This window comes from Diadema setosum, chromosome 5 (assembly GCF_964275005.1).
Source record: "Diadema setosum chromosome 5, eeDiaSeto1, whole genome shotgun sequence".
In the NCBI taxonomy this organism is placed as follows: Eukaryota; Metazoa; Echinodermata; class Echinoidea; order Diadematoida; family Diadematidae; genus Diadema; species Diadema setosum.
The window spans coordinates 39,216,675-39,243,771 of record NC_092689.1 but is presented as its reverse complement, the minus strand read 5'-3'; the positions used below and the strand labels follow the sequence as shown (position 1 = coordinate 39,243,771).

At 37.4% G+C, this 27,097-nt stretch overlaps 1 protein-coding gene across 4 annotated transcripts in view; it reads left to right on the top strand.

Annotated features, from left to right (window-relative positions):
* LOC140228705 (protein phosphatase 1 regulatory subunit 12A-like) overlaps positions 1-27,097 on the top strand; it is a 122,401-nt gene that overhangs the window by 41,289 nt on the left and 54,015 nt on the right. For 3 of the 4 annotated variants that reach the window (XM_072308980.1, XM_072308979.1, XM_072308977.1), the window contains exons 8-12: positions 9,202-9,222; positions 11,354-11,459; positions 15,370-15,567; positions 20,858-21,079; positions 21,804-21,874. In XM_072308980.1, coding sequence (XP_072165081.1) covers positions 9,202-9,222; positions 11,354-11,459; positions 15,370-15,567; positions 20,858-21,079; positions 21,804-21,874 — 618 coding nt within the window. The remainder of the gene's footprint in view (positions 1-9,201; positions 9,223-11,353; positions 11,460-15,369; positions 15,568-20,857; positions 21,080-21,803; positions 21,875-27,097) is intronic. The other variant, XM_072308978.1, reaches the window with a different exon arrangement.

The window sequence follows — 27,097 nt, the reverse complement described above, 5'->3', positions numbered from 1 at the left end:
AGACAAGGCTTACGGAGCTCACAATGTGGCAGGTACTTTATGGAGATGTCTGTGATATCTTTTGTACTTTTTTTTTTCCTGGGTCAGCCATTTAACAAGCCACTGATAAGGCTGGCTGTTGCTGTATGGGGACCATAATGGTACAATCGTGAGATCATGTCTTTCTTATCGCTTTTACAGCATCAGTTGATTGGTGCATAAGATATGTTTGCTGTGAGGTGCAAAGAATAAGAAGAAAAATGCAGACTAGGGTAAAAGAAAGGAAATAAATTAGAAAGTACGTATTAGATATTCCTTGATAAATTGATTTGCTTGTAGTAGACTTCTACACTACAGCATTGGTATGTATTGAATGGTTTGGTTAAAGCAACTGGCTGTATCAGATCGCTGTAAAGGGAAACAATGACAGTCTGTTGATTGCTGCTACAGCATCGTGCTCACCAAATTATCATGTGCAGCTGCTAATATCTGTCTACATGTATGAGAATGTTGGGTTTTGGAGTCAGTCATCCAGTAATATTTTACATTATTTTGGTGCAATCTACAGCTCTGTAAAGAATTATAATATTTGGGTGATGGATTGGGGTTTTGCAGTCACCAACCAGCCTGGTTATACAGGCAACCAGACAAGAGGATGTAGCTGAAGCTGATGGGGCGCACAGTCCCAGAAGCTGTTGAAGAATAATTAGATGTATGACCTTCGTCTCCGCTTACTGCCTGCCACCAGCCATGGACATTAGGAATTGTGAGGGCCCCCAGCTAGGGTGGATTTCTTTATCGGGCTTCAGCATGGCAGTTAGAGTAGCGGACAATACAGCAATTTGGTAGAAGGAGGTTCTAATGGGTGTATTACTCATGCTAAATTATGGCAGAGATGATAAAAGATTTGTTTAAATGCAGCCACCAAGTCATTTTTTTTTTATTTTTTAATTAATTTAATATAATGAGCATCTGCAGGACATGAGACTTTGTCATGATGTGATAATAGTCAAAGTCAACATGTATTGATGTTTTGAATGATTTGCAAAAGAATCTTTAGCCATTTTCTTTTTTTAACAGTGATTGTAAGTTGAAAAATATGTTATTGTTGGACAGATTATCTCTCTTTGTTTAAATTTGTTTTGTTAACTCATTTTTTTTCAAAAAAGGAGAATAAAAAGCAATGTGAAATATGGATGGTAAAGCTATACACATTAATAACATGTGTTATGCTATGCAAGTGATAGCTAGTTGCTTGTTAGTTCTGACAGTCAATGATCTTTCCTAAGAACATTGTCCAGAAATGATCTCTTGCATTTTTTTTTTTGAGCTGTTGATATCAATAACTTTCTGAAACCCTGCAAGTTTGAATTCATGTCATTTAATTTTTCAGTGTAAAATGATACAGTATATGAAGAAAGAGTGTACTATCTGTCTTTCTGCACAAAATTTCATTAACATTTTCCCAGGCACGAAGAGGGTATAGAAATGCAGTTTGCATTTAAAGCGTCTCTACATGTTTGCTTGTGTACACAATATTATCTATACTCGACATGCCACATTGGCCCGAATTCACGAAGGTGGTACAAAGGAAACCGTGGTTTAAACCATGGACAAAAACCATGGAGCGCCAAGTGTCGCATGGAATATTTTGTTACGAAATCAGTCATTTTGTCGATGAAATGATTATTCTGTAACAAAATGACAAACATTTTGTAACTAAATGAACATTTCGTCCACGAAATGATAATTTTGTTAACGAAACAGTCATTTTGTCGACGAAATGACCAATTTCGTAATGAAATATTCCGTGCGACACTTGGCGCTCCATGGTTTTTGTCCATGGTTTAAACCATGGTTTCATTTGTACCACCTTCATGAATTCGCGCCAAAGAGTTCCACAGTTAAATAGAATGAATAATTGAAAAAAAAATAAAAAAAATAACAACAACTATGATCCACATGTCACAAAGAGTTCTAATCTATTGAATAGAATAAATAATTAAAAAATTAGAAAAAGAAATTACCTGTTGTGACTTGGCTGTCAGATTCCCTTTACACGAACAAAATCAGGCTATCATCCTCATGGATTACTCAGGCATTCAAATCATCAGTTACAGGAACAGTTTATTCTTTGGTGAAATCAGAGCTATCATGTATATCACAAAAAAAAAAAAGGGGTTTACTACAGAGGGGATGTTCTGAACATGCTTCTATGAATTTTCTTTTGTCTGTGGTGTCACCATTAGTGACTATGCTTTGCAGGATTAATATGCTATGAAATAATTTCTATCATTGTGACTATTATCAGTAATATTATTATTATGAAAATGATCATCATTCTTATCATTATCATTGTCATCATCATCATCATCATCATCATCATCGTTATTGTAATGACTACTACTACTATTGTGAAAGTGATCAAATATGAAAATTGATATTAGCATCCCATCTGAGATAGCAAAGAAACAAAGGACATGCACCTGTTCCAGTATACCAATTAATTTTTCAAAATGTTTGATAATTTCCAGGACTGTTAAGTCAGTCAAACTTAATGGGACAATCAGTCTCTACTACGTATTTATTATAATTGCTCTTCAATCACTACGCAAATGCAAGTCTTGGTTCGTCAGGAGTGTCTATTCGGAGATAACAAAAAACAACAACAACCAAACAATTATGTTGTTAAGAATCTGGCTTTCTTGCCATTACCATTCCTATCCCCAGAATTCCATTACTCTGATAGAATAACATATAAAAGGAAAGACAGAGAAGTTAAGCTATCTACATAGTCTCCTTTCAAGACATGCTATTACTGTAAAAGCTGTTATTTTTATGAGGGTCTAATCTTTGCGAATTTCGTGAGTCACTGTTGGGCTGCAAATTTAACAATACACAAAAATATCACTGCCAGATGTCACTTGCATTAAATTTACCGACAGGCATTAGTGCACTTGCAATAGCCGCAGTGTCAAATTACTAAACAACATCTTGCAAAAATGTCTGTAACCTCTTCATTCGTGAAAATAAAAATGACAGCTTTTACAGTACTTGTGATTGTCTTCATGTGGAGTTTGGGCAGTGAAAGACTCTCAATAGCTGCTTGACAGTTTGAGCATGCTTTTGCAAGCCATTGCAACGATTCAGAAAATTTTATCGCTGGACCACTTTTTGGCATGATATAATCTGCACCATGCTGTTTTATGCTGTTTTCTCTTTTAGTTGTCAAGGCATCTGTCACTGGTTTTAATTCGTGAGGAGATGTCTCCTCACTGCTGCTGACAATTATTGAAACGCATACTTTTCTTGTCACTGTATCCACTGACCAGCCTGTATGAAAGATAATGCACAATGCAGTTATTGAGAATTTCACAGGGCTCTGTCAAAGTTGGTTACATCCTGTAGAATACTGGAATTAGTGCGACAAACATAATTTGCATTTGAGCAATTCCTGAATATTTACAGAAGTCGGAGTTTATCCTCCTCTGGTGGTTATGGGTATGTATAATCCTTGTTATTTTGTTTATTGTTTGTTTTATTTTCACATATTGGAAAAAGATCAGAAAGACTACTTGTCCATTCTGGCCATCTCTTACTAACAACAGGTCTTCTCTATAGAGGGCATGTTCAGGAAGAAGTAAAATGCAGAAAAAAGACTCCCTCGCCTATCCTGTCATCAGCATTTGTTTGAGAAATGAAAAAAAAAAATGTTCTTAATCTTTCAGTCCTGTTTCTTATAAAGCCCAGTGATGTCCATTTAGATTTGGCCCGAGAAATGTATGGGACCAGATTGGAACCAGAATGCAGAATTACATGTTTGTAAAACACTAGAAGTGGGGATTAAAGTTCAACTCTGCGATGTGTTAGAAACTGGGATTAAAAAGAAAACCCTTGTATGTGTGCAGGAGCCGAGAGTTATTTGAATTTCAATGAAACACTTCAAAAGTGGAAGACAGTCAACCTGTACCACAATTTGTTTTTGATATCTATGACCTTTTCTCCTGTAATGAAATTTATCACTGATTCCAACAAATCTAACAAAAGATGAAGTGAATTGCTATGTTTGCAACATGTCCCATCTTGCAAAGTTTTGAATTTACACTCCTGAGCATGCCTTCTAACTGCAAAGCACTATGCACTAACCTACTAGAGCGCCTTTAGCACACTTTTTTTTTTTTCAAAAGAGATTATATTGTGGGTGTGAAGTGGGCTGTTGCTGGGTCAATATTGAATGGTGGGCTGTAAAAAGGAGAAATAGCATTCGCCACTGATTCATTTGGAGACTTCTGAGATCTTTGTTCCAGTGTTGGAGCTAGCTGGGTCTGTGATAAACCAGACCCAATATCAAAACAGTCATATTTTGCAAAGCAGAAGTGTATGAAATTAATCACGTTTTTAAGGATGGGATCTCCCTACACATGAGTTAAGGGTGAAAATAGGATTCGATTTACGAACCTTTCACACTCCCCGGAGTTTCATGGAGGGAGATTCCATTCAAATTGAAAATAAGTGCTGTTGAACAAAAAAGAAAAAAGAAATTATCTTGAAGTTCTTACAAGCATCATTATTGCTTCATTATGTCCTACTGGATGTCAAAGATCTCTTAAAAATTCTCCTTTAGGGTAGAGAAAGGTCTGTAGAGCACATGTGGAAGTGCACTGTGATCACACTATGTACCATGCCATTTTTTTTTCTTTGTTTTTATTATTATTATTATTCGCACTTGGCTTTGCAGTTCTAATTCAGAGGGAGACATACGGTATGTAGTGTGACTCAGATCTTCCAAGTTTGACCCCACAATGCTCCAGTAATAATGATAAAAGAGCAAAGGCAGTGTCAAACTCTGGGGTAGGACCTTTCTACTGTGGCATCTTGCCTGCGCATCAACTGAGAACAGACACATTTGGATTCCCATTGTTGCTCAATGCCTCTTTAAAAAGGTACATGTACCTGGTACTCTAAAAGTGGAAATTTTATTCGGTTGGAAACTTTTAAGCATATCGTGCAACATGAAACGAGCACGAGTAATGATAAAAGCACCTAAAATTTTGACCTGTCACATGTGATATTATTTCATATCTTTGATTTCAAGGTAGGCACATTGTAGGGATGTAACTGCTATATTATTTTTAGTTTTCTTCATTTTCTTCATATTGCCAACCAGTTACCTTTTAGCTTAATATGTGCTGCTAAAGACCTTATCCAATGTTGTAGTAGTGGTGAGATGTTTCAGTGTTTTACAGCAACAACAAACAAAACAAAACATCTAAAAAAATAACCTGCCCTTTTTTTTTTGTTGAAAATCATTGTAATTTGTCTTCATTTTAAAACAGTTCGACAGAGAATTTAAGTGTCGTCAAGCCTACCCAAGCAAATGAAATTTAGGAATTTTATTTGTATACATAGACAATATGTTTTCTTCATCATAACTGTTGCCATTATCTGAAAAGTTATTCAGTTTAAAAGGATTATTGTGTATGAGATTATCTGCAGATCTGTGTTCTTATTCTGTTAATATTTATGTGTGGAGTTAAAGTTGTGAGAAGAAGAAGAAGAAAAAAAAAAAGAAGCCTGAACATGGGTAGCGTGGCACTCAATTGGCTCTTTTGACTTTTTTGTAGTGTATCATGATGTGAATAGTTACATCACATGTTAAATATTGCAAATTCTTTTGTTCACAAGATCACAGTGAGAGGACATATGACACGTGAAAGTGATAATAAAATGGGGAAATTGGTTTATTTAGACAACAGGTTTTTTTTGGTTAAATCAACCTCCCCCCCCCCCCCAAAAAAAAAAATGAATAAAAAAAATAAATAAATAAAATTAAAAAAATAAAAATGCTGTGCTCTCATATCCTCAGTGAAATGCACTTGCATCCATTGTTTGCAGCTAAACTTCTGTCGACTTATAAAAGCTGGGAAATTCAAATTATATGGCAATAATGTCATTGCAGTTCGTACCGAATACTGTAAAACATGAAATATTCGCGGCACGAAATTTTCGCGAATTGGAGCCGACGGCCTTTTTCGCGGCAAGAAATTTTCGCGAATTGCCTCTTGCGTTCAATGCATATAATGTAGATAAGAAATTTCGCATGCATTTTAATTTCGCGAATCTTCGCGCTCGCGAAATTCGCGAAATTAAAATGCACGTGAACATTTCTCGTTTTACAGTACTGTATACGCTGTTATTTTCGCGTACAGATATATTCGCGAATGAAGAGGTCACAGACATTTTTTCGAGATGTTTTCGCGAATCGACGCGGACGCTTACGTTAATACTCTATTAACACCGCACATGGAGTCATTTTCGCGTGTTAAATTTGCTATCCAACTGTGATTCGCGAAATTCACGAAAATTTAACCCTCGCGAAAATAACAGCTTATACATCAGTAAGGCAGCGTGAAATACAGGACATGTGCTACTGTAGTTTTGCACGAAAGTTGAAAATCTGATATAGTTTTTTGAATGTAGCTCACCCATCACATTTATACCAGAAGTCTAACCAAGGGTATTTGTAGGCTGCATGCATAAGTACGCCGTTTAATTCCACCGGAGAATTAAATAATTGCCTGTATTTCATCCAAGTGCATTGAGACAGAGATAGATGGGAGAAGATGTGTGAAGGCACAGCTGACATTGCAGTCAAAAGGTTACTGGATCAGTGGGGGCACATCATGAATGCGCAGCAATATGCAGCTGCTTTATGTCAAAACTAATCACATCAGACGGTTCATCTGTAGATGAGAACATGGATGTTGCACAGGTGTATCAAAATGACACGGAGCTCTGCACCATGACATGTGACTTGTTCGCTGCTGCTCGGTTATGCGTGGTGAACAGTGACTGAAACATTGAGAGGCTAATTGATAACGAGCGCATATAACTGTGCAGATGAATTCTTTTCGATTAAACCTATAAACCATATGGAGGATCAATATGTGTGCACTGTGATATATTGTTTATATTCTATGTTTATCACTAACGTTTAGGATAAAGGGAAAGTTTGGTCTGTCACTAAAGCTCTTCCATGAAATTCTACTTCACTTTACACTCTGTCTTGTGATGTAGCCCATGTTTATGGTATACAGGTCTTTCAGAACATCTGTAAATGCACGATAGATTTCATGTAGGTTTCCTTTGCTGACACTGTCATGCACTTCAAATCATATAAGTGTAGTACCAAGTAGCTCAGATACAGATATTCTAATAAAGAAGTCAAGTGGATCATTTTGTCATATTGTGTGAAAGGTCTGAACATGGGCTTCTATTATTCAGTATGTGGCTGCACCTTATCTGAATTGACACTCCGTAACGCAATGTTATTAATTATTGTTTTTGTTGTCATATTATTGTCAGTGTTAGTAGTGGTGATAGTATTTTGGCACTGTACACTTTGGGGATTGATGGGCAGAAGTTGAAAATGTATGAGGTTATAATCACTATTGCTAGATTGGTTTTGGGGTTGTTTTCTGTGTGGGGTCATTTTGATGATTTACGAGTGCTCAAAATCCTCATGCAAGTGCACAGATTGACAAAAGCATAGTTACAAACACAACTGTCAATGTTACATCACTAAATGGCACTCATTTTCTTTTCCAAAGTATGTCTTAAAAAAAACCACTGTGTGTTGGCGTACTTCACTTGTTACAGATGATGCTAGCAGAGGCTTTTTTTTTTTTTATGTTTTGTGTGTGTGTCTGTGTATTCATTGGGGGTTGGGTGGTGGCTGAAATCAACTTGGCAACATTTCAAAATGTTATGATATAGATCATTGCATCTGTAGTCATAAAATGTGCACCTATGTTGGTCAAGTGCAATGTTTTCTGTCACCTAATCTGAACCCAGGGGAAGAAGTTTTCAAATAAATGGTCAGCATTATAAAATGAAACATAAAAAGAAAGAGAATAACTGGGAGTAGATACACAGGTGAATATATAGATATATGAGTGAATGGGAGAGCAATCACAGAGCAGTTTGTAACAGATACAAGATCATGGTGTCTGAACATGACGACTCACAAGGTAGATAACACTGCCGATTCATTTGAATTAAACCAACCATTCATATGTTGCATATCAGTAAGGTGCTGCTGTTTCATGGGGACTGTGAGATGCTGCAAGTCCTCACCTCAAATAAACATAAATTTAAGAATTTTTTGCATTTTTGTCAAGATATGAATGCAGTTTGGTTTCCAGCATTGTTTGCAAGCTGTGGTGACATCTCTTGTCATTCCATAAAATGTTCAAAGACATTAGAGGAGTTTGCACGGGAAAGGGCCTATCTCTGAAATAGCACAAGAGAGGGTTTGCTTTCCTCTTAGAATCCACATGATATAGTTTATTTACTGTGGGGGAGCAGTAAGAGGAAGATGAAATGTGGTAGTTCTAGTCAATTCATACTGATTCTGTGATTTATTTGCTCCAAGATAGAAATTTGCGCATAAGCGTTAATAATCCATATTCAAAAATTGATTGACACTGGCTACATACACCAAAGACTTCTAGACAAAATACCAAGATCAGATGTACTCTGAGAGGAAACTGGTGCACACATACTGCTCTAAGTTGAAGTGTATTGCATTATTTGTTGCAGTGAGTCTGATTTTCTTTCTTTTTTTTTTTTGGGGGGGGGGGGTGAGGAGCACATAGACCAAACCATGCAAAGCAGGGCACTAGTGCTCTTTTAGATACCTCTTTGCCTTACACAAAACAAGTACAATGACACAGAGGACAGAAAGAAATAAAAGCACCAATATACATTTGTAGGTAGTCCTTCTCCTGCTGAAGATCTCAATATTCAGCAGGTCTCCCGAAGATCTCAGTCTTCATTTATAATCTACCTTTCTTCCACTTGACACATGCAAAAAAAAAAAAAAAAAAAAAAAAAAACATGTTTGAGCTGCATGTCAGGTACCCATTTACTTAAAAAAAAAAAAAATGAGCTAAATCTCCCTTTATTACGAGTATTTCTCTTCACGGTATGAAGTTTGTGCAATCACGGAGTTTATTCACTTTTCTGGTTGTCTTTTTCATGTTCCCCTCACACATGGCTGTAGCTATGTCAGCTGCGCCACTTGTAGAAATACTGGCTCTACTGGATTGAAAATGTACTAGTATACTTTACAGGGACTAGTAACCTTTTGTCTTTGAACAGGATTTCAAATTGTCTGGTCTCTAAAATCCAATTTTTGTTCTTCCCTTCTCCCTGAAGAAGAGGTTCTGCAGACCACTCTAGGTAACCTTGTCTTCGTTACTTGCCACCATCAAAAGTATAGCGTGTATATATATACATATATATACCTCTCATCACAGCTCCCTCATCCAACTCGTATTTACCCCTCAGCCTAATTCATCGTTCAATGCTCTCACATTTCTTCCGTGTGTCAAAGGAACACCCCCTCTTTCAACCAAACAGCGTCTGCGATGTCACCACCACACCATCCACTGCCACTCATTTCCTTTTCCTTTAAGTTTGAACTTCAAAGACAATTTCAACTGATACCTATTCCTCTGTATTTTTCTTTCATTCGTTTTTTGTGTTTTTCAGCTTTGCTATCATACGCTAAAAGCCATAAAACATGAAAAGCTGGTTTGGCAATTCTCAAGTGTGTGAAAGCTTTTTGAACAATAAATCTGTGTACAAGAGGTAATGTAGCACCAAAGGGTGATGTGTGTGATGTGGAAGACAAGTGTAATGTGGAGTACCGGTGGTGGTGGGAGAAGTGATTGTTAATGAAAGCTACACATTTCTATAGCCCAGAGGTGCAAAATGCAGCCAGATGTAGAAAGTGAATAAAGTCAGCTTTTGGTTGTTGAGAAATGAAGACTAAACGTAGGGGTGTGCTCTTGCGTTAGATAGCTAGCAAGCATTTAGAAATGGCCAGAAACATCCTCTAATTTCAAATTTTTAATGTGGTTCATTCATTTTTTTTTTTTTTTTTGCAGTAACTTTTGCAATGCCATTGCATTGTGAATCCTAGTAGAAAGAGGAGCATAGGATGAAATCTGGTGGTGTGATAGCATTAACTACCAGTATAGTTAATTTACTTATTAGTTATATTTTATCATTTGATCTTATAGCATATTGTAATTGTGTGGTGTGTGAAAAATAAAGTGAGATACTTTTTTGTTCTATATATTTTTGTCCTTATTTGCAATCATTATGCTTGTTCCATTTCTAATTCGTAGATTATTTTCTTTTTTCTATTGAGGTATGATAGCTGCAGAATAGGGGGGAAAAAAAAAACAAGAGATGAACTGTCACGAGGGCTGTTGTGTATTGTACTTGCGCATATCTGCATATTTTGAGCCATGAATATGTAAATCCTATAAAAACAGGAACAATCTGCTCAGGAATGTTGTGGATTTTTTTTTTCATCTTTCTCTCAGGAATTGATATATGTACTACATGATGGTTTGTATCCTCAGATCTCAATTAAATATATTGACAGTTCTCTCGCATACATTCCAGCCATGCAAACTAGTAAATGTTTTAGTAATATGAAAAGGTAATTACATCTCTAGAGCGAAGTACAGCAAGTATATGTGTAAGATTGTGGATTACAACACTAAAACACATTCCCAATGACAGAAAAAAATGAAATAAAATGCGGTTACAAATTCCTTGACAAATGATGTAGAGAGGAAGCTCTCTTGGTCCCATGCAGGTATGTACATGTTTGCAAGGGTCAGCAGAGGTTGTGAAGAGTTTGTATCTTCAGAGGTTTTTTTTAATTTTTTTATTTGCTTTTGTTCACATTTGCATGGCCCTGACTCTTACATCAGCTTATTCATCTGCAGAAGCAGCTTTTAAATGATCCGCTAGGTCTTTCCTGCATGCTTTTGGAACTCAAACATGGCATCTAATTTCATGATGCACTATTTTTATTTGAAACAACTGCAAATACATCACACACAAAAAAACCCCAAAATGACTCCTTTGTAACACGCAAGTATTGCTGCTTGTGTTTTGTTTCCAAATGAAGCATGTAGTGAAATTGTTACAGACTTTACCTTTTAAAGAACTACTTGTACTCTAGATCAGTTACAGAAAACATAAAAAGAGGAAAAATCTGATTAAAATGTTCCAATTATGATGAGTCCCAGGGGATTTTAAGCATGTACACAAATTACTTTCTCAAAAGTAAGCTATGCAGGTCATAAGAAGATCTCTTGCAAGAAGGAAGAGCAATAACTTAAAGTCTTTGATTGACCGCATCATTAAACCCCTCCCCTCCGGCATGTCCCTCCCCCCCCCCCCCCCTCGTAGTAGATTTTCAATCATATTGATTATCATCTCTTGGTAGTATCAATGCTAATTGCAAGTCTTTCGTCCCATCTTGCCCTACGTCACGATACCCTTACAGGTCATCTGTCACCAGGATCAGCGTACCGGACCGCAACATGCTGCTACATCAGGACATGGCGAAGGAGCGACGCGAACTGGAAAAGAAGATGCACGGAGGAGACAAGGTATACCACATGTCAGATTCCTTCAAACAACTTTCTCTATCTCTTCTTTTTATCTTAATGAACGGGGATGAGTGAGAGTTTGCAGAAAACAAACATTGGAAATTATTGGACAGAGATCCCTTAAGAGTGAGAAGCAACAGAATGAGAAGTTACAGAGTCACATGTCCTCTGTGGGGGCAATACCTACAGACCTTCCAGCTGAAGTGGTATACAAAGCATTTGTCTTGCTTTTTAGCAAGCTTTCCCATTGTTTTTGTTTTTTATGTAGTCGCAATATTAGATTCACAGCAGTGCTCCCTCATACATACTAGTTCTGGTATATCTTGAAAGGAATTAGGCATTCAAAAGTGTGACATAAAATTTGTCTACCAATCCTGCATTCTGTGCAAGAGGTGCCATAGTTACTTGATTTCTAAGACTACTAGAATTTGCCAATGGTTTACCATAGGATGGTGTATGGATATTAGGGTTTTCTAATTCCTCATCTTATGTCTGGTTATTTCATTCAAATATTCAGTGATATGTTTCTTCCGTGACATTTTCTTTACCCAAAATATTTGTGTGTAAGAATTGAACAATCCTGCCACTTTGTCCTCAGCTCAAAGAGCTAGAAGAATGTTGGGAAAGTTATTCTGGGTAGATGAAAACTTCTGCTTAGACACAGTAGAGTGCCCTTTCATTTAACGATCTACAGTATGTAGGGATAGGAGGGACTGTGTTCCCGTACGATAAGTGCTGATCAGTAAGACAGAGTGACTTTGAAACTTTGAGCGTTATAATGTGGATTTGAAGAGGAAATATGGGTAGGCCTCATTCCTGCATATCAAATGCATAGCACTCTGAATAGAAAGAACTACTTGTGTTATTGGTACCTACAGAAATAAAGTCAGAAGAGATTTGAACTTCACATGTGTTCCACAAATAATAGAACATGATGTACCATAGCTTATACAATAACAAAAATGTGCTGGAGGGGTCTGGATTTAGATATGACAGCTGATATTCCAGGGAAGAAGTGTAAGCTAGAATCCACAAATGCAGTAAGGAGAATAATTTGAACATAGCGAAGGATTGTAGGTATGTTTTAGAAAAGGAATTCTGGAAACACTTGAAATAATACACAATGAGAGTGTTTTCATTATCATCTGTTCTGTTTGATCTCATTGGTAGTTCAACCACTTGCAAGGAATATATAACATCAATATTAGACCCTTTTCTAGTTGAAGTCTATTTTCATCAAGTGGTCTACAGTAAGGGACTGATACAAAGCACCAAAAAACTCTTTGCCCTTTTGCATAAATAGGTACTGCTAGAGTATTTCAACACACTTCAATATCTAAGCAGTCTTCAGCCTCATAATTTGTTGCTCATTCAGTTGCAGCTATGCTAAGTTCTGACTATTCCGAGTACATCATGCATCGCCATCGCTCAAATGATGCATACACTGCCTTTGTTACAATGCCTTTGTGGGCAAAACTTGTCCAATGAAAGTCACATTAGGTGTGTGTCTGGTTATCCTGTATAAGAACAGGACACCCATTCTTCTTGGAAGAACAAAAACAAAAAAACATTGTAAATTTGTAATTATATTGTCTTGGTGTTCTCTGAAAAATACTTACAAAAAAAAAAAGATTTACAGGGTTAGGCATATGTTTTATTACTGTTTTGCAGTAGCACATTCCAAGGTCACTGCTGCATCTATTTTTTTAAGCCATCCTGCCTTTCCTCTGTACTTGAGGAAAAGAATAATGAAGCAGATTAAAAGTGAATATGTGATGTCACTGCTGGAGTGAGTTATGACCAACTACAGAGGGCACAAACCTTAGTTTATAATTTTCTATTTCCTTTTACTTTCTTTCATCATGTGATGTCTTTCGGTAGTTGCTTCTTACAAAACTTGTGTTTTATCACCCTTCATCATGACTGTGTGATTTTTGTTTATCAGAAGGATCATTCAGCTTTTCTTTTCTTTTTTTCGAGTATGGCAGCTTATTTTTTCAAATTCATGTTTTTATTTTCTTTTTTTCCCCCAGCATATTGGCAGACCCCATTTTTTGCTAGGATTCATCATTTTCAGTGTGTGCATGAATGTCATGTGGCCTGAGTGAGCTTGGATTGCATCAGCAAAGAAAAAAAAAAAAGAGCTGAGAATCAAAGTGAAAAGTTAATTTCATTTGTTTGTGCTAGTTCATGCTTCCATGCTCAAAATGAATGGAAAGATATGTGCTCATGGCCCGATATGCCATTGTTGTAGTTTATTCCCCCCCCCCCTTTTTTTTTTGCTTCAATTTAGTTTTTACAGTGTTGTTAAGAGTTTTTTTTTTTTTTTTTTTTTAAGAGACTCAGTTGCTTGTATGTACTTATAAGCAATTTAATTAATGGGCATAGAGAGGTGGAGTTGCACTGTGCATAGTGCTTCAACTCTTGAGGGGAAAGACTGTTTTAAAACAAAGGATATTCATGTTTTGTGGGATATGATCAGACCAAAGGAATACTTTCAGATAGATTAGTTTTACTGGTCAGCATAGAATGTATAGTTGATATATGAAAGAGGATCTACCGTATGTCTTTATCTCAGTTCTGTTCATAATCACTGGCTTTTGCAGTGTGTTATATATGTGTAAATGTTTGAGTGTGAAACCACTATATATATATATGAAGATGTGACAATGCACAGGGAGTGATTAGAAAGTAAAGAAAACACGCTGTAGGTAGCACTTCAAACAAGAAGAACAAAGTGCTGTGTTCCCGTCTACCCTATTTTGATTTTATTTGCAAGTTTGCAAGATTAGAGTTTGACTAGCAGTGAAAAATTATGTTTTGTTTGTACGCACACTTTCTTTATGTAACGTGACATGATTGGAATTGTGTACAGACGCAGGAGTTGCCGCAGGATGTGTGGCATTTTTTTTTTTTCTTTTTGCCACTTGATTTGTCAACCGAATGGGCAAAATGTTGCAGCAGTTGCCCATGGTAACATGCATTTATTGAAGATATGACTGGACCGGTTGTTGTTTTTCAAAGGTGTAGTGGTCTCGCTTATGTTATCTCGGAAAAAGAGAAAGAAGACATAGGGTCACACACATGTGATGAAGTGGTAGAGTTTTCATTCCTCTTGTTTCAACCATCCAAAGGTGCCACATGTATGTGCTGTCCTGCTATTTTTTTTTACCTTTTTGTTCCACAGCAAAAGTGATTATGAACGTTATTGTGCTCCTTTTGGCATTTCCTTAGTCATTTAATTTCAGGATACGTCAAACTTAATGTAGCTCCATACAAGTGAAGTGGAAAGAAAACACTCATTTAATTGAAATATCCTCATTTTTTCCTGACATAGTAAATGACTGATGTGTGTGTCACAGAATTTATCTTCTGAAGGTACAAGTCATATTCTTGTGGATCATAAAAATACAGATCATTAAATTCTTATTTGGAAAGGTCTGATGAAAAGGTGATTTTCAGCTATTGAAGATATGGCTTTCTTCTTCCGTAATGTGATACTGTATGCTGATGTTGACAAAAGTGCTGGAACTTATGTGGATCACATAGCAAGTCACAAAAGTCCACAGTATTTCAGTTTTAGGACAGCCAGTTTAATTTTTTTTTTTTTTAAGATGTTCATCTTGACACCTTGAACACAGCAAGGTTTCTCAGGTGAAACTTGCTTTACAGCCTCATTTGGTCATTTTCTTTAAAAAGGACAAGGGATTATAGGCGTGCATATACAATTTTTTTTTTTTTTTTTTAGGGACCTGAGTCACCATTACTTCATTATAATAGGTGAAATTGGGGTAAAAAGAGAGACTTTTTGAGGTGATAATCCAGAACTGACTCAAGAACAAGAAGAAACACTGTAGGAGAGCATCGTTTTTCCGTGAATCATGTGCTACTTTCCCACTGCTCCTTGCAGGACAAGAAGACGATGGAGTCCTCAAGTTCCAGCGAGGAGAGTGGCAGTGAGGAGGAGAGCTCGTCCGAGGAGGAAGAAGAGGAAGAGGAGAAGAACAGCGACAAGAACCAGAGTGCAGGCCGGAGGTCGGGAGAGGTCAACAGCAGGCTGGGTAGACCCACTATTACTCCTCAACCAGCAAGCCCTGCGAAGAGAGAAGTAATGCTCCTTGTCTTATTTTTTTCCGTTCGTTTTGTTTTCGTTTCTTTCTTTCTAGTGGAATGATGAATGGAATAACCTCTCTGGAGCTATAATTGCTGAGCAGTAGTGGGATACAGTGTCAGTCGTTTAACTAGCTCAGATATAATAGTAAATACTGAAATTTAAAGATCCAAAATGTAATCAATATACTGCAAAAGATTAATGGTTGGTTAATTGTTTTACTGTGAATAAGTATCGTTTAAGAAATTTTTTTTTTTTTCATGACAAATTTTGAGTTACAGTTGTAATCTAAATACTGATTGTAAACCCAACTTTAAATGTATTAGTTTTTTCAAGTGTATTTGATAAGTACTTTCTCAGGGTTTAATGAACATGACTAAGAGTATGAGAGTGAAAATTTTGATTTCATGGGAAGCTCTTTCTCGGTAATATTTATAGGGTAACTTCCACATTATGGTGCAGTGTATCTACCAAAGCAACTTCCTTTTCCAGATTAGAATGAGACTGTTGATTACCCAACAGCTGATCAGCAAAGCAGAGAATTATATGCTTAGGGAAATTTTCGTGGAGTATCTTGCCGTATGGGATGTTTTTACTATTTGATTAGCAGAGTAGTGCTTGTACTGATATGCTATTCTAGCGATGGTATCCTTCCGTGGCAAGTACATCTTTGTAAAAGCAGTTCTCAAAATATTGTATGCAGGTATAGTATCATACTGCAAAGCCAAATCGTTTTTTAAAATGAGATCTACTATTTTCCGACTTACCGACTGCTTTATGTCAATTTTTTTTTTTCTGTTTCTCTTCCACTCCAGCTTCTGTATAAGAATGTAAGGCCGTTTGGTATTCAAATCTTTATTCACTCAAATGTAGAAAACTGCAAGATAGGCATGTGTGGCTTGTAGTTCGGCACAAAGGCAACTTGTAGCCACACAAACATATACTCATACCACTCAGTGGCAAGCCACAAGGATGAGCATACAAATGCACTCAACCAGTAATGCACTGTGCTCACTAGGATCTAGCACAAATGTCTTGTCGGGACCCACACTAGCTACTTATCAACTTTTCCATTATCTTTAATAGTCTATACTTTTTTTTTACCTCTATCTTACATGTAGTCTGTAGGTGTTAGTACATATTAACTGGAAATCTACCTTGGCTTCACTGTGATTATTATTATTTTTTCTGATAATGATAATTTTATAGTATACAGTAATTATTAGTACTATTATTTATTATTTGTTTTATTGTTTTTTATTGTATGATTCCATAAGTAGTAGTAGTAGTAGTAGTAGTAGTAGTAGTAGTAGTAATAGTAGTAGTAGTGGTGGTAGTAGTAGTAGTAGTAGCAGTGGTAGTAGTGATGAAAGTATTAGTATATGATAAATGACAAGATGTATAATTGAATGGTAAGATCACTTTAGAGTGTGAACAGTTGTCATCATTACATACATTATGTACATTGGGTTTAAAGCTAAAGTTCATAGAATATCACACAGTCTATGCAATTACAGCCTTGTAATACCAGAAGTTAAGTCGAGATTACTTACCTTCGCATTCACACAGTCTTCACTCCCCCTTTGTGAAAGATTGAAATGCAACAGTTATTCATTTTTGTTGTATCTGAAAACTAAATGTTGAATTCTGAGATTTTGATGATCATAAATTACTTAATATTTCATTTCCGGAGACAGAGAGAAAAAAAAACAAACACAAGTCACTGCAGTTTTTCTCCGCTGTCCTTTTTTTTTTCTGTTATTTTTTTCAGTTAGGATACAAGAAAACCCAGTCTAATGTTTCCAGTTGAATTTTGAAATCTGACTCAACTGTCTGGGATTTGATCCTTTTTTTAGTAGATAATTTGCCGAAATGGGGGTTGGCAATGGGGTTTTAAAAAATGCTTCTGTTCTGATTTCTTTTAAATGAATATGTTCGATATCGTGGTTCAAGTCGTCAAGTCTCTGTAATTTGTAGTTCAATTAACTTTTGAGTTCTGTGCGTATACTCCTGATTGTCATAGACCCATTTATTTCTCTCTTTTTTTCCGTAATGAAGTTTGATTTAGTGAGCTAAAAGCATGATCTTGTACACCAATTTTGATAACTAATATGAACTAATGTGAAGTGATCAATGTCCTTGAAATACAGGAAGTGTGCATGCTATTTTATTTTCACGTATTTTGTGGATTTATTCAAGACATCTGCACATGTTTTTTTCCTTTCTTTTTTTTTCTTTTTTTTTTTACTTAGCCCTGCACCATTTAGTAGAGCAGCAGCAAAATTAGATTATTACAGTGCATATGATATGTTCTTTTTTTCCCTATTTTTAGTGCTCAAGTATATGAATGATATTTACATTTGCAAAGAAACTATGTGTATTTTCCAGAAGTATTTAAAGTCAGAATTAGTTATGTATATAGAATAATGAGTAATTTTTTTTTCCCCTGAGAGTTAAAAGGGATTTTTTTCTTTTGTCATATTTCCCTAAATGGTACAGGAGCTAATAGCCCAACTGTGCACCACCTAATTCTTATTCTTTACAAGAAAAGCCTGTGTCTAGTGAGTGATGGTTATTATATTGAGCTTTAATGCCAGCTTAGTCAAATTTGTAAGTTTGACTTTCACGCTACCATTATGAGCAAAAGTAAATTTATCGGGTGTTTGGCAGAGTTCAGTCATCTGCAACGAGTCTTAAAAAACGAAAAGAAAGAAATTAGCTGAGAGTCTCTTGCGTGTATGTATAACAGATGACAGCTTCAAGGTACAGCATAAACACTTTGAATCTGGGCTAGAGTATGTACCAGAATATGCTCTGTGTGAGCCATCAACAGCCATTGAGCTATCCTGTTTATGGCTTTCCTTGAACATCGTCCCCTTCTATTACACTTCATTGGCAGATGTAAACAGCAAATGACCTGTTTTGTACTTAAAGGATCAAACCCGTATTGATTGTGTTTGAGCTGGGACCCATTGCATAAAAGTTACAGTTATGGTAACTTTGCCATCCAATGGTAACTACCATGGCCACAATACTCAACAGCCAATCAAAATCAAGAATTCCATGGAAGTTACCATTGGTTGGCAAAGTTACCAGAATTGTAACTTTTATGCAATGGGCCCCTGGTCTTTTAAGGCATGTGCACAACTAAGTGTATTATGCTATTCATGTAAAAAGAATGAATGTGATGAAATTTGTACTCTGTATGTACAGTATGATCTGAACTATGGGTTGTTCTGAATATACTGACCACTATAACATATTTTGTGGTAATTTAAGTCACAATGCATTCCATTGTAACAGGTGGCTCAAACCCAATTATGGGTGTGACCGTTTTTAAGTAGAACACAGATCTACATGCTGGGAGAGTGTCACGAACTAGTCACACCGACTTTATAGATAATATAACTAGAATGATAGTTATGTGTTACTATGAACCAGTCGATTCCTCAGCATGTTGCTGGAAGAATATTTTCAACTTGGAACTCAACCTGTCATCAGGTTTGCGTTCTGTGGTTAAAAATCATTGGGCATTCCTCGTTTGATGAGTACAAAGTTTGAAATGTCTTCTCCCCATGATCACGCGCCATTGGCTCTTAAGTAATTTTTAACTAAATCAAACAAAAATCAGGAAGAAAAAAATTGAGCCCTCTTCATATCTGCCAACACTGTTACAACTGGGTGTGCACTTTTTGTGGTGTGACAGAGGTCGTTGTGTGCAAAGTATGTGCAGTATGTTAAAAGGAAATGAAACTTTCCTTGTGCCTGTGGGTTGAAAAGCATCAATTTATCAGCTGTTACTATATCAACACAATATTCACTAAAATTGTCTGTGATATGTGAAAAAAACAACAACATATAATCGACCATTAATATTTGTATGTTTATTTCTTTCCTTTTTATTTTTTTTTTATGATGGTGCAATAATTATACCAGTTTTGTTTTTGCTTTCTTGTGCAACAAGATTTCAACACTCTGTCAAGAGACAATGTATATAATCTGTTACAGGTGTGTTTAAAACTCATCAAGTAACATGATTAACAGAGATGAGAAATCATTTTAGAAATGTGTGACAGATGTTGGTCTTTATTTACCACCTAACTTTAAAGATATAAATCATGTCTAACTCCTGCCAAATAATTTCTTCCGTTGGAACAAAATATAGATTCACTGGGAATGGTATAAACTTAAGAAATTTATTACCTGGTATAAGATATCATGAAATATTCGGTATAATGGTTTAAATAATGACTGGATATGCTATGCAGTTCACTGAGATATGAAGTACCATTTTACCCAGCATATTGCACAAACTGCAATGTGCTTTGAGGAAGATAATTTCTGAAGTATATATTTGCATAGCTGTCTTTTGCATTGCAGTGTAATTCCTCCGTTACACTGGTGAATAAAATCTATAGTCCTGGGGTCTGTTTCATGAAGTCATCACATAAAAGTCTTTACATAAATCTCAGAATGGCCACAGTCGCTCATATGTAGCTTTGTAGCCATAACAAATTTTCAGAGAGAAGCAAAATCCGTTTCATGAAGTTTCTCATAAGTGTGGCTTATGAGCAGGAAGTCTCTCTTCAGACTTTCATGAAACAGACTCCTGGAGCTCCTTACAATGGAGGTTCATCATGCAAAGACAGTCTCCTCTTCACGATATTGTACACATCTGCTCATGGGAGCTGTACGTGGCTTAGTGGTTAAGACCTTGAACACTCAATCTCGAGGTCTCAGGTTCAGGTCCACTGGCAGCAGTAGTTGTACCAGTGGGCAAGACGCTGCACCTTCATTGCTCATTTACTTTAGAGGGGGTCTTCAACTACTCAATTTGCGTACAAGTATTTTGGTGCTTCCTTTGTGGGTACGCAAAATAAATCCAAGCACAGAAAGCCACAGTTGTTTAGTAAGAGGCCCTCATTCCCAGTAATCTTCTTGAGGTTATTGATTGCAATAAGTCCAGGAAAATTTGTCACGTCTGCCATCACAGCAGCCATTTTTTAAAACGCCACTGGTTTATCGGCAGAAGTACAGTCGTAACCACTAAGTCCAGCAGTAATCTTGGCTGGTTTTAGGCGGCTACACTCACAACTTTCTAATGCAGTGTTGTAGGGACATGACCTTTTTGTCGTTTCAAGTATCTTTCATTGTGTTTGTTTGTGCGTTTATATAATAGTTTTCGTTCCCTCTGTTCTCTGTCCTTCCTAACCTCTTCCTCTGCCTCCTCTCCCTCTGTCCACCTCCATCTCCTCCATCTCCTCTTCTTCTTCTTTTGCTCCAATAGATGCCTAGCTTTTCACCCAAGCCCCTCACCCCTCAGCCTGCTCAGCCTAAGAAAGAGGAGAAGCAGGAAGAGGTCCCCGCTTGGAGGACCGGCCTGCGTAAGACAACCAGCTCAAGTGTTGTCCCCGAACCCAAGAAGACCGAAACGCAGGCTGACAAGCTAGCGCGGTCAGCGTCCACCCCACGAATACCGACCTCCAAGCCTGAAACCAAACCTCCAGCAGTATGTGTACTAATACCTCATTTTGTATAGTAATTGTCTGATCAATCAATAAATCAATCAATCAGTTTAACAAATAGATAATCGGAAAGGGCTCTTTATCAGTAAGACTTTACTATCAGCGTTACATGTTGGTAATCTAGCAACTTGAATTTCTTTTGTTCGTGTTTTGAAATAAGTGAAATTGCTCCTCTGTGTAAACTTGTTTTTAAGACACAAATAATGTATCTTTCCCCCTTCATTAATGTCAGCACTTAAAATCTATCCATTTTGTTCCACATTTCTATGTCTGTTTTCCGACGCGCAGGAAATTCCTTTCGTAAACATAAGTTTTGCTGGTTATTAATCCCATGATATTACACTTTTATGATTGTAAAAATAAAATGTTTGTATGTCAGGATCTTGTGTCATGTTTTGAAGATTTCTAACGAACTAGGAAATTAACTAAGCAGTTGAGCTGTGTTTTTACATTCTGGTTATATTTTCAATATTACCCTAATTTTTTCATTCTTATTAACTGTACGAAAACTAATTTTTTTTTTTTTAGTCACACAAATTACATGTTTTTTTTTTTCTTCTAATGAGTCTCAAAAGTGGTAAAACTTGAATGTATGTGTGAAAAAAAAATGTGAAGTCTATTTTTTTTGTGTGTGTATAACATACCTGCTATGCTGTATATTTTCATCTCTTCCTTCTCCCTCTCTTCTTTTCTCGTTTCCTTCACTAGCCGTGGGAAAACCAACGGGTAGGTCGAACAACCACTCCCACAACCAAACCATCAGATCCAGAACCCAGCAGGTTTGTCATAAAAAGACCGGCAGGTTTCAAGAAGACATTCTGAAACTCCAGCTCCTCTGCAATGTTAAAAAACCCATTTTATCATGCTTTCGTGTAGGATATTTCCACATAATATTCATTTATCCATCTACTGTATCTCTTTCTTCCTCTGTTTCATCTCCTCTACAACTTAGTTCTCTTTTTTTTTTTCTTTAAGTTTGTTTTTCTTGTGCACATTCACGTTTTTTTCGTTGGCTGTCTGGCATAGTAGCACTAGAACTGCACGTAGATGGCTCCCTCTATTGGTCAAAGGGTGGTAAGGATTCTGTGCAGAACACTTCTGTAGCCATAGACGTGCACAGAGCCTATCAGTCTGAAACCTCCACCATCTATGTGCAATTCTTTCTACCTTTGCTAGGTTTCTGTGATATCTATGAATGTCTGCTCTCTCTCTCTCTCTCTCTCGATCTTCCTCTGATGGGAATTGCACATCGAGGGATACTGCTCTCCCGTCAATGCGTGGGAATGAAACAAAGCAAGCAAATATGATTATACAGTATCTCGATGTAAACTTGACGACAAGTGTATGCCTTTGTAGCTTGTCTTATTGAATGAATTGTTTTTTGTTGTTGTTCAGGTCAGTCACATTCGTGGACATGTTTCACAGGAATGTGGAAAATTGGGCTCCATGAAAGCAGTGCTTCTGTATAAATTGAAGGCGCTGGAAATTGCGCACAGTTCAATGTGTACTGTCATGACTGTGCAGAGAATGACATTTTTTGTTTCGGGTGATCCTCTGGATGGGGTGGATGGCGTGTCAATGATACCATCTCCCTCCCTCTCTCTCTCTTGGCGGAGATTCTTGGAAGTTTGGCGCCTGGTGGTCTGTAGTGCCTGACAGTTGCCGGCTACAAAGCCAGACGCTGTGCTGATTCTCTCGTGGTGTCTGGGCTCACTCCCAGACCTAGTCCAGTTCCCACATGTCAATGACAGTGGGATGAGCATTTACTTTTAGTGTACTACAAAACATATTTCTAACCTGAAAGTGACCTAACCTTTTTCTAAAATATACTTAGCTTTGTATTGCTAGTCAGAATTTTCAGCCGTCTGGAAACAAGTCTGTGTGGAAAAAAAACCGGAAAACAGTAAATTAGGCAATATACATTGTACTTATGCATTTATGTTAGCAAAAGATTGAAGTCAATTTGTTTTATTACTAATGCACAATTTTATCATGTAATTCATGTTGTCAAAAATTATCAGTTAGGTCAAATCATTGCTCCAATAAACCATACTTTCAAAGCACTGAGAAATGTTGTTGTGAACGGCCTAAAGAATAAACACTTGTAGCATTGATCCTTCGGGAACTCTCACCACAAAGTGCAATCAAAGTGTGATGGTCGATTCAAGAAATGTAGTAATGACACTCGCCTGTTCTCTGCACATTAGTGGAAGGCAAGCTGCGAGGAAACGACTCTTCAGAGAGACAGCAGCAAGACAGTTAAAGTAAAGCTGAGGTCTGAATCAGAATACAAACATCTTGTTGGTTTGGAATCCTCAACATCCTATGACCAGTCATTCATCACTTCAAGACTACCAGCAGTGAAAGAATTTATTTCCTCTTTAAAGAAATTAAATGAAATAAACCAAAAAAAAAAAAAAAAAGATTATGAAATCAACTAAGCTGAATCGTAACTGTATTCATCCAGGAGATTTGGTATGAGTTGGCATTGTCTGGTAATGTCATCTGGCAGCAGCAATTGCATGCCATGGTTGGGGTTGTGCAAAGAACTGGACCCACATCTTGCTCTTTAGTTCATCTGCATCTCTCCTGAAGTAGGCAAGCAAGCAAGCCAGTGCAGGGCTTGTCTGGTACGGTTACTAATGCAACACTGCTGCACAGGCAATCCCTCTTTGTTACGGCATTGACAGAAATCAAACGGTCCTTCGCCTTTTTTTTTGTGACTGCATCTCCCTGGCTGTTTTCAGTGAGGTCTACATGATAGGCAAGTGCTTTAATAGTAGCACATGACTGGATTGTGGTTGAATATCCAGAGATGTTGTGATGTGACTCAGTGAATGCGATTTATTAAGAGATTTTCAGCAGTTCTTCACGAGATTGTGGACTGCCCCCACTTTAGCGATGTCTCCCACAAGCAAGTTCAATCAACTGCAGACTGACATTCACAACATTCTCAGACATCTGTGGGGGTAACAGTCCAAGACTCTTGCCCTATCCACTCTTTCACGACTGCTGTGAAGGTGGTTTGATCCAAAAGATCTGGGATCTTCGACGGACAACACCTTCAGGGAAGGGTTAAGGGAAGACGGAAGCCCACTACCAACTGGCATCATCACTATCACCGACAACTGTTGAACTGCCAAAGGGATCCTCCGTTCACCAGCTATGAGGAACTGGACCAACTGCTGCTCATTGCTGCTCAGGACAAGGAGGGATCATCCAGATATTTTCTCCGAAGAAAATTTCCATATTATCATGGTTCTTCCTGCTCTTGGGAGTTCCAGCTTCATCAAGTCATCTATGAGGAACATGAGACAGCACATTATAAACAGCACAAAAACAAACAAAGCAAACTAGATCAAAGTTTGAACGCCTTATGAGTTTCTATCATTTAACTTGTTGGGTCTGAGCCACTGTTGAACAAGCCTGGAGGAAAAAGCAAAAAAGATGAACAGACTCTTTGATCCTTACAAGTTTGCACACATTGGCCATCATCTTCATAAGCCCAGTCCAACCCACAGACTTGCTAAATAGAATCCAGTTCCCCTGCTTATCCAACATTTTTTTTACAATTTAGAACATTGAGGGCCCAATGTTTCTTTATTTGTCCTATGATAGCCATTCATATTTGTTGCTCATCCAATAGAAATATATATCCTTCAAGGCTAAGTTTTTGAAACACTGTAATGTATATTGAAAGTAATAAAAAGCAAAAGATAAAATTTCCATAAGAAAGAGACTTCCACAGTGTGTGCAGGTTGTAACTAATGAAAGGGGTAGGATAACAGTATGTAAACAAGAGTAAGGAAATAAGATTATAATATGTAGTATTTCAATTTAGTTTGTGTAAATGCAGAAGTAGTACTTTTTCACGATGAGTCTTGCTCATTTTCTGCGTAGCTTAGGAGTCCCGTAGTTGTGAGGATATTATTTTAATACCCAAATACATTTTGCCTGAACTCTGTAATCTTTTTTGGCTTTGCTGACCTGCCATTCTTTATGAGCTGATATGCATAGATGCCGTTAAGTAGGAGAACGTGAAGAGCAGAGAAGAAGCTGGTGGTCTTGGGGAGCCAGGCGTACGCAAGGCCATCATTTCTGAAGGTGCCACCAGCACCGTCAGAAACGGTGGCTGTACAGTGGCTGTACGGCATCCTAGAGTGATCTCGGATACCGCAGCGAGCATCCGGGCAGCGTGGTGCGGTGTGATTGGCAACTTGTTTGGCGCCACCGACTGCCAACTGCCAGCCGAGAATGCACCCCCATGGGCAGAAAGGGGATAATCACGACATGACCTCACTCTTTCCAGAGACCTTCTGGCATCCTGCCTCAAGCTTCAATTCTAAATTCAAACTAAAAGATGAAAGAAACAATATCATTCCACATGTACAGCAAACAAAAGGCATGCTACTTGCGTTCTCCCCAAAAAAAGTGTATCACTCAACATTTAGCAAGTGAGGAGTTCTGGCAGATTTGTAGATATGAATATATATTTCCTGCAGATGTGCAATTTCCAAAGCATGAAATTCTATGCCAATGTGGGACGTAAGTGATCAAGACTCATGTTTAATGGATGTTTGGATTTGACAACACCTAACTGTGAAATGAAGCTCCCTTCCAGACGTATGATCAGCACAATTAATTAAGCAGACATATGAGATGACAATAACATCGCTCTCTATCTATCTACCTATCTATCCAATTCCAAGGATGCGCAGTAATGTGAGCTTGACATAACTAATGGCTGTACATTCTTTTCTTTCAGCTGTTGAAAGAGATTGTATACAGATGCAAAGCTATGACCACTTTTGTTGTAATTTTCCTGCGTTGCAAGTCTCTACTACTGATTTGGTTTTTACCATTTTTTTTTTCTGTTCGTGTTGGATAGATTTACTCGCTGCAGTGTGTTTGGGAATTGTCCCGTCATGTCATGCTTGCCGTAGACTTTCTCTACCTCTCACTAGTGCCTTATATAAGTTTATTGAGTTCGCAACCCCAGAACCTCCTACACAAAGCAGTTACGTCATTTACAGGCATTACATTTGAAGTTTTCAGGGTATCGAAACTACATTTCAAATTATTTGTCTAGCTCTATTCAAAACAACACGTGAGGACCAGACTACCTCTCATGCAGAAAAAGGCTGCTTCAAATTTCTTAGTATCATTTGATTAGGTTCCATCACAACCGTCTATTGCCATCATGTTTAGTCACCTTTTTAGACATTCATTTATTTTTGTCGGAATGACTCTTGATACGAGATCACGACCATAGTCTGAAATGTTACTCATTTTGGAGTGAATGTTTGCCACAGAACACTGCCATGCACACACCCATGCATTTTTACATCATTCACAAGAGGATCATTTTTTTTTCCCCGTCTCAAATCCCAACACACTCTGATTCTCCATATCTTTGTTGGGATGGGTTTTAGGCTTTCTACCTTCAACCGGGGGCACTTCGTAACTCTTCAGCTCACTCGTCTTAATACCATCGTGTGACTGCATTAAATGTAACAGATCGACAATAGCTCATAGGCAGTGGGAAAACGTCAGAGACAAGACAGATGAAGTTAAAGAACAAGAATCACACACAAATGTTGTCACCAAATAAAACGTCAGTCCCTTCAGAATAGTCCAGCAAAGTCTTAGCACCTGTTTATTATTGAGCGTGCATCATTGACAATAGCGTTTTTGCATTTAACGCAAGTGTCAGACAGAGAAAAACTAGTTAAATGCAGTGCGCTTATGGATGGGTACGAGAGTTTGTTTATGCGTGTATGTGTGCAGTGGGGTGTGTTCAAATAACAGGATACCACAGTGGATAATGATGTTACACTGAGTAGCAAGTTTGACTTTGACCTAGCAACAGAGATAGAAAACTGACGTTTGTTGAACACCAGTTTCAGCCGAGCCCAATTTTTCCAGGCAGTGCTAGCCACTGGCTGACCAGTTCCCAAGCCCTACAACTCACTTCATGTCAGTGGTATCCATTCTAATCATGC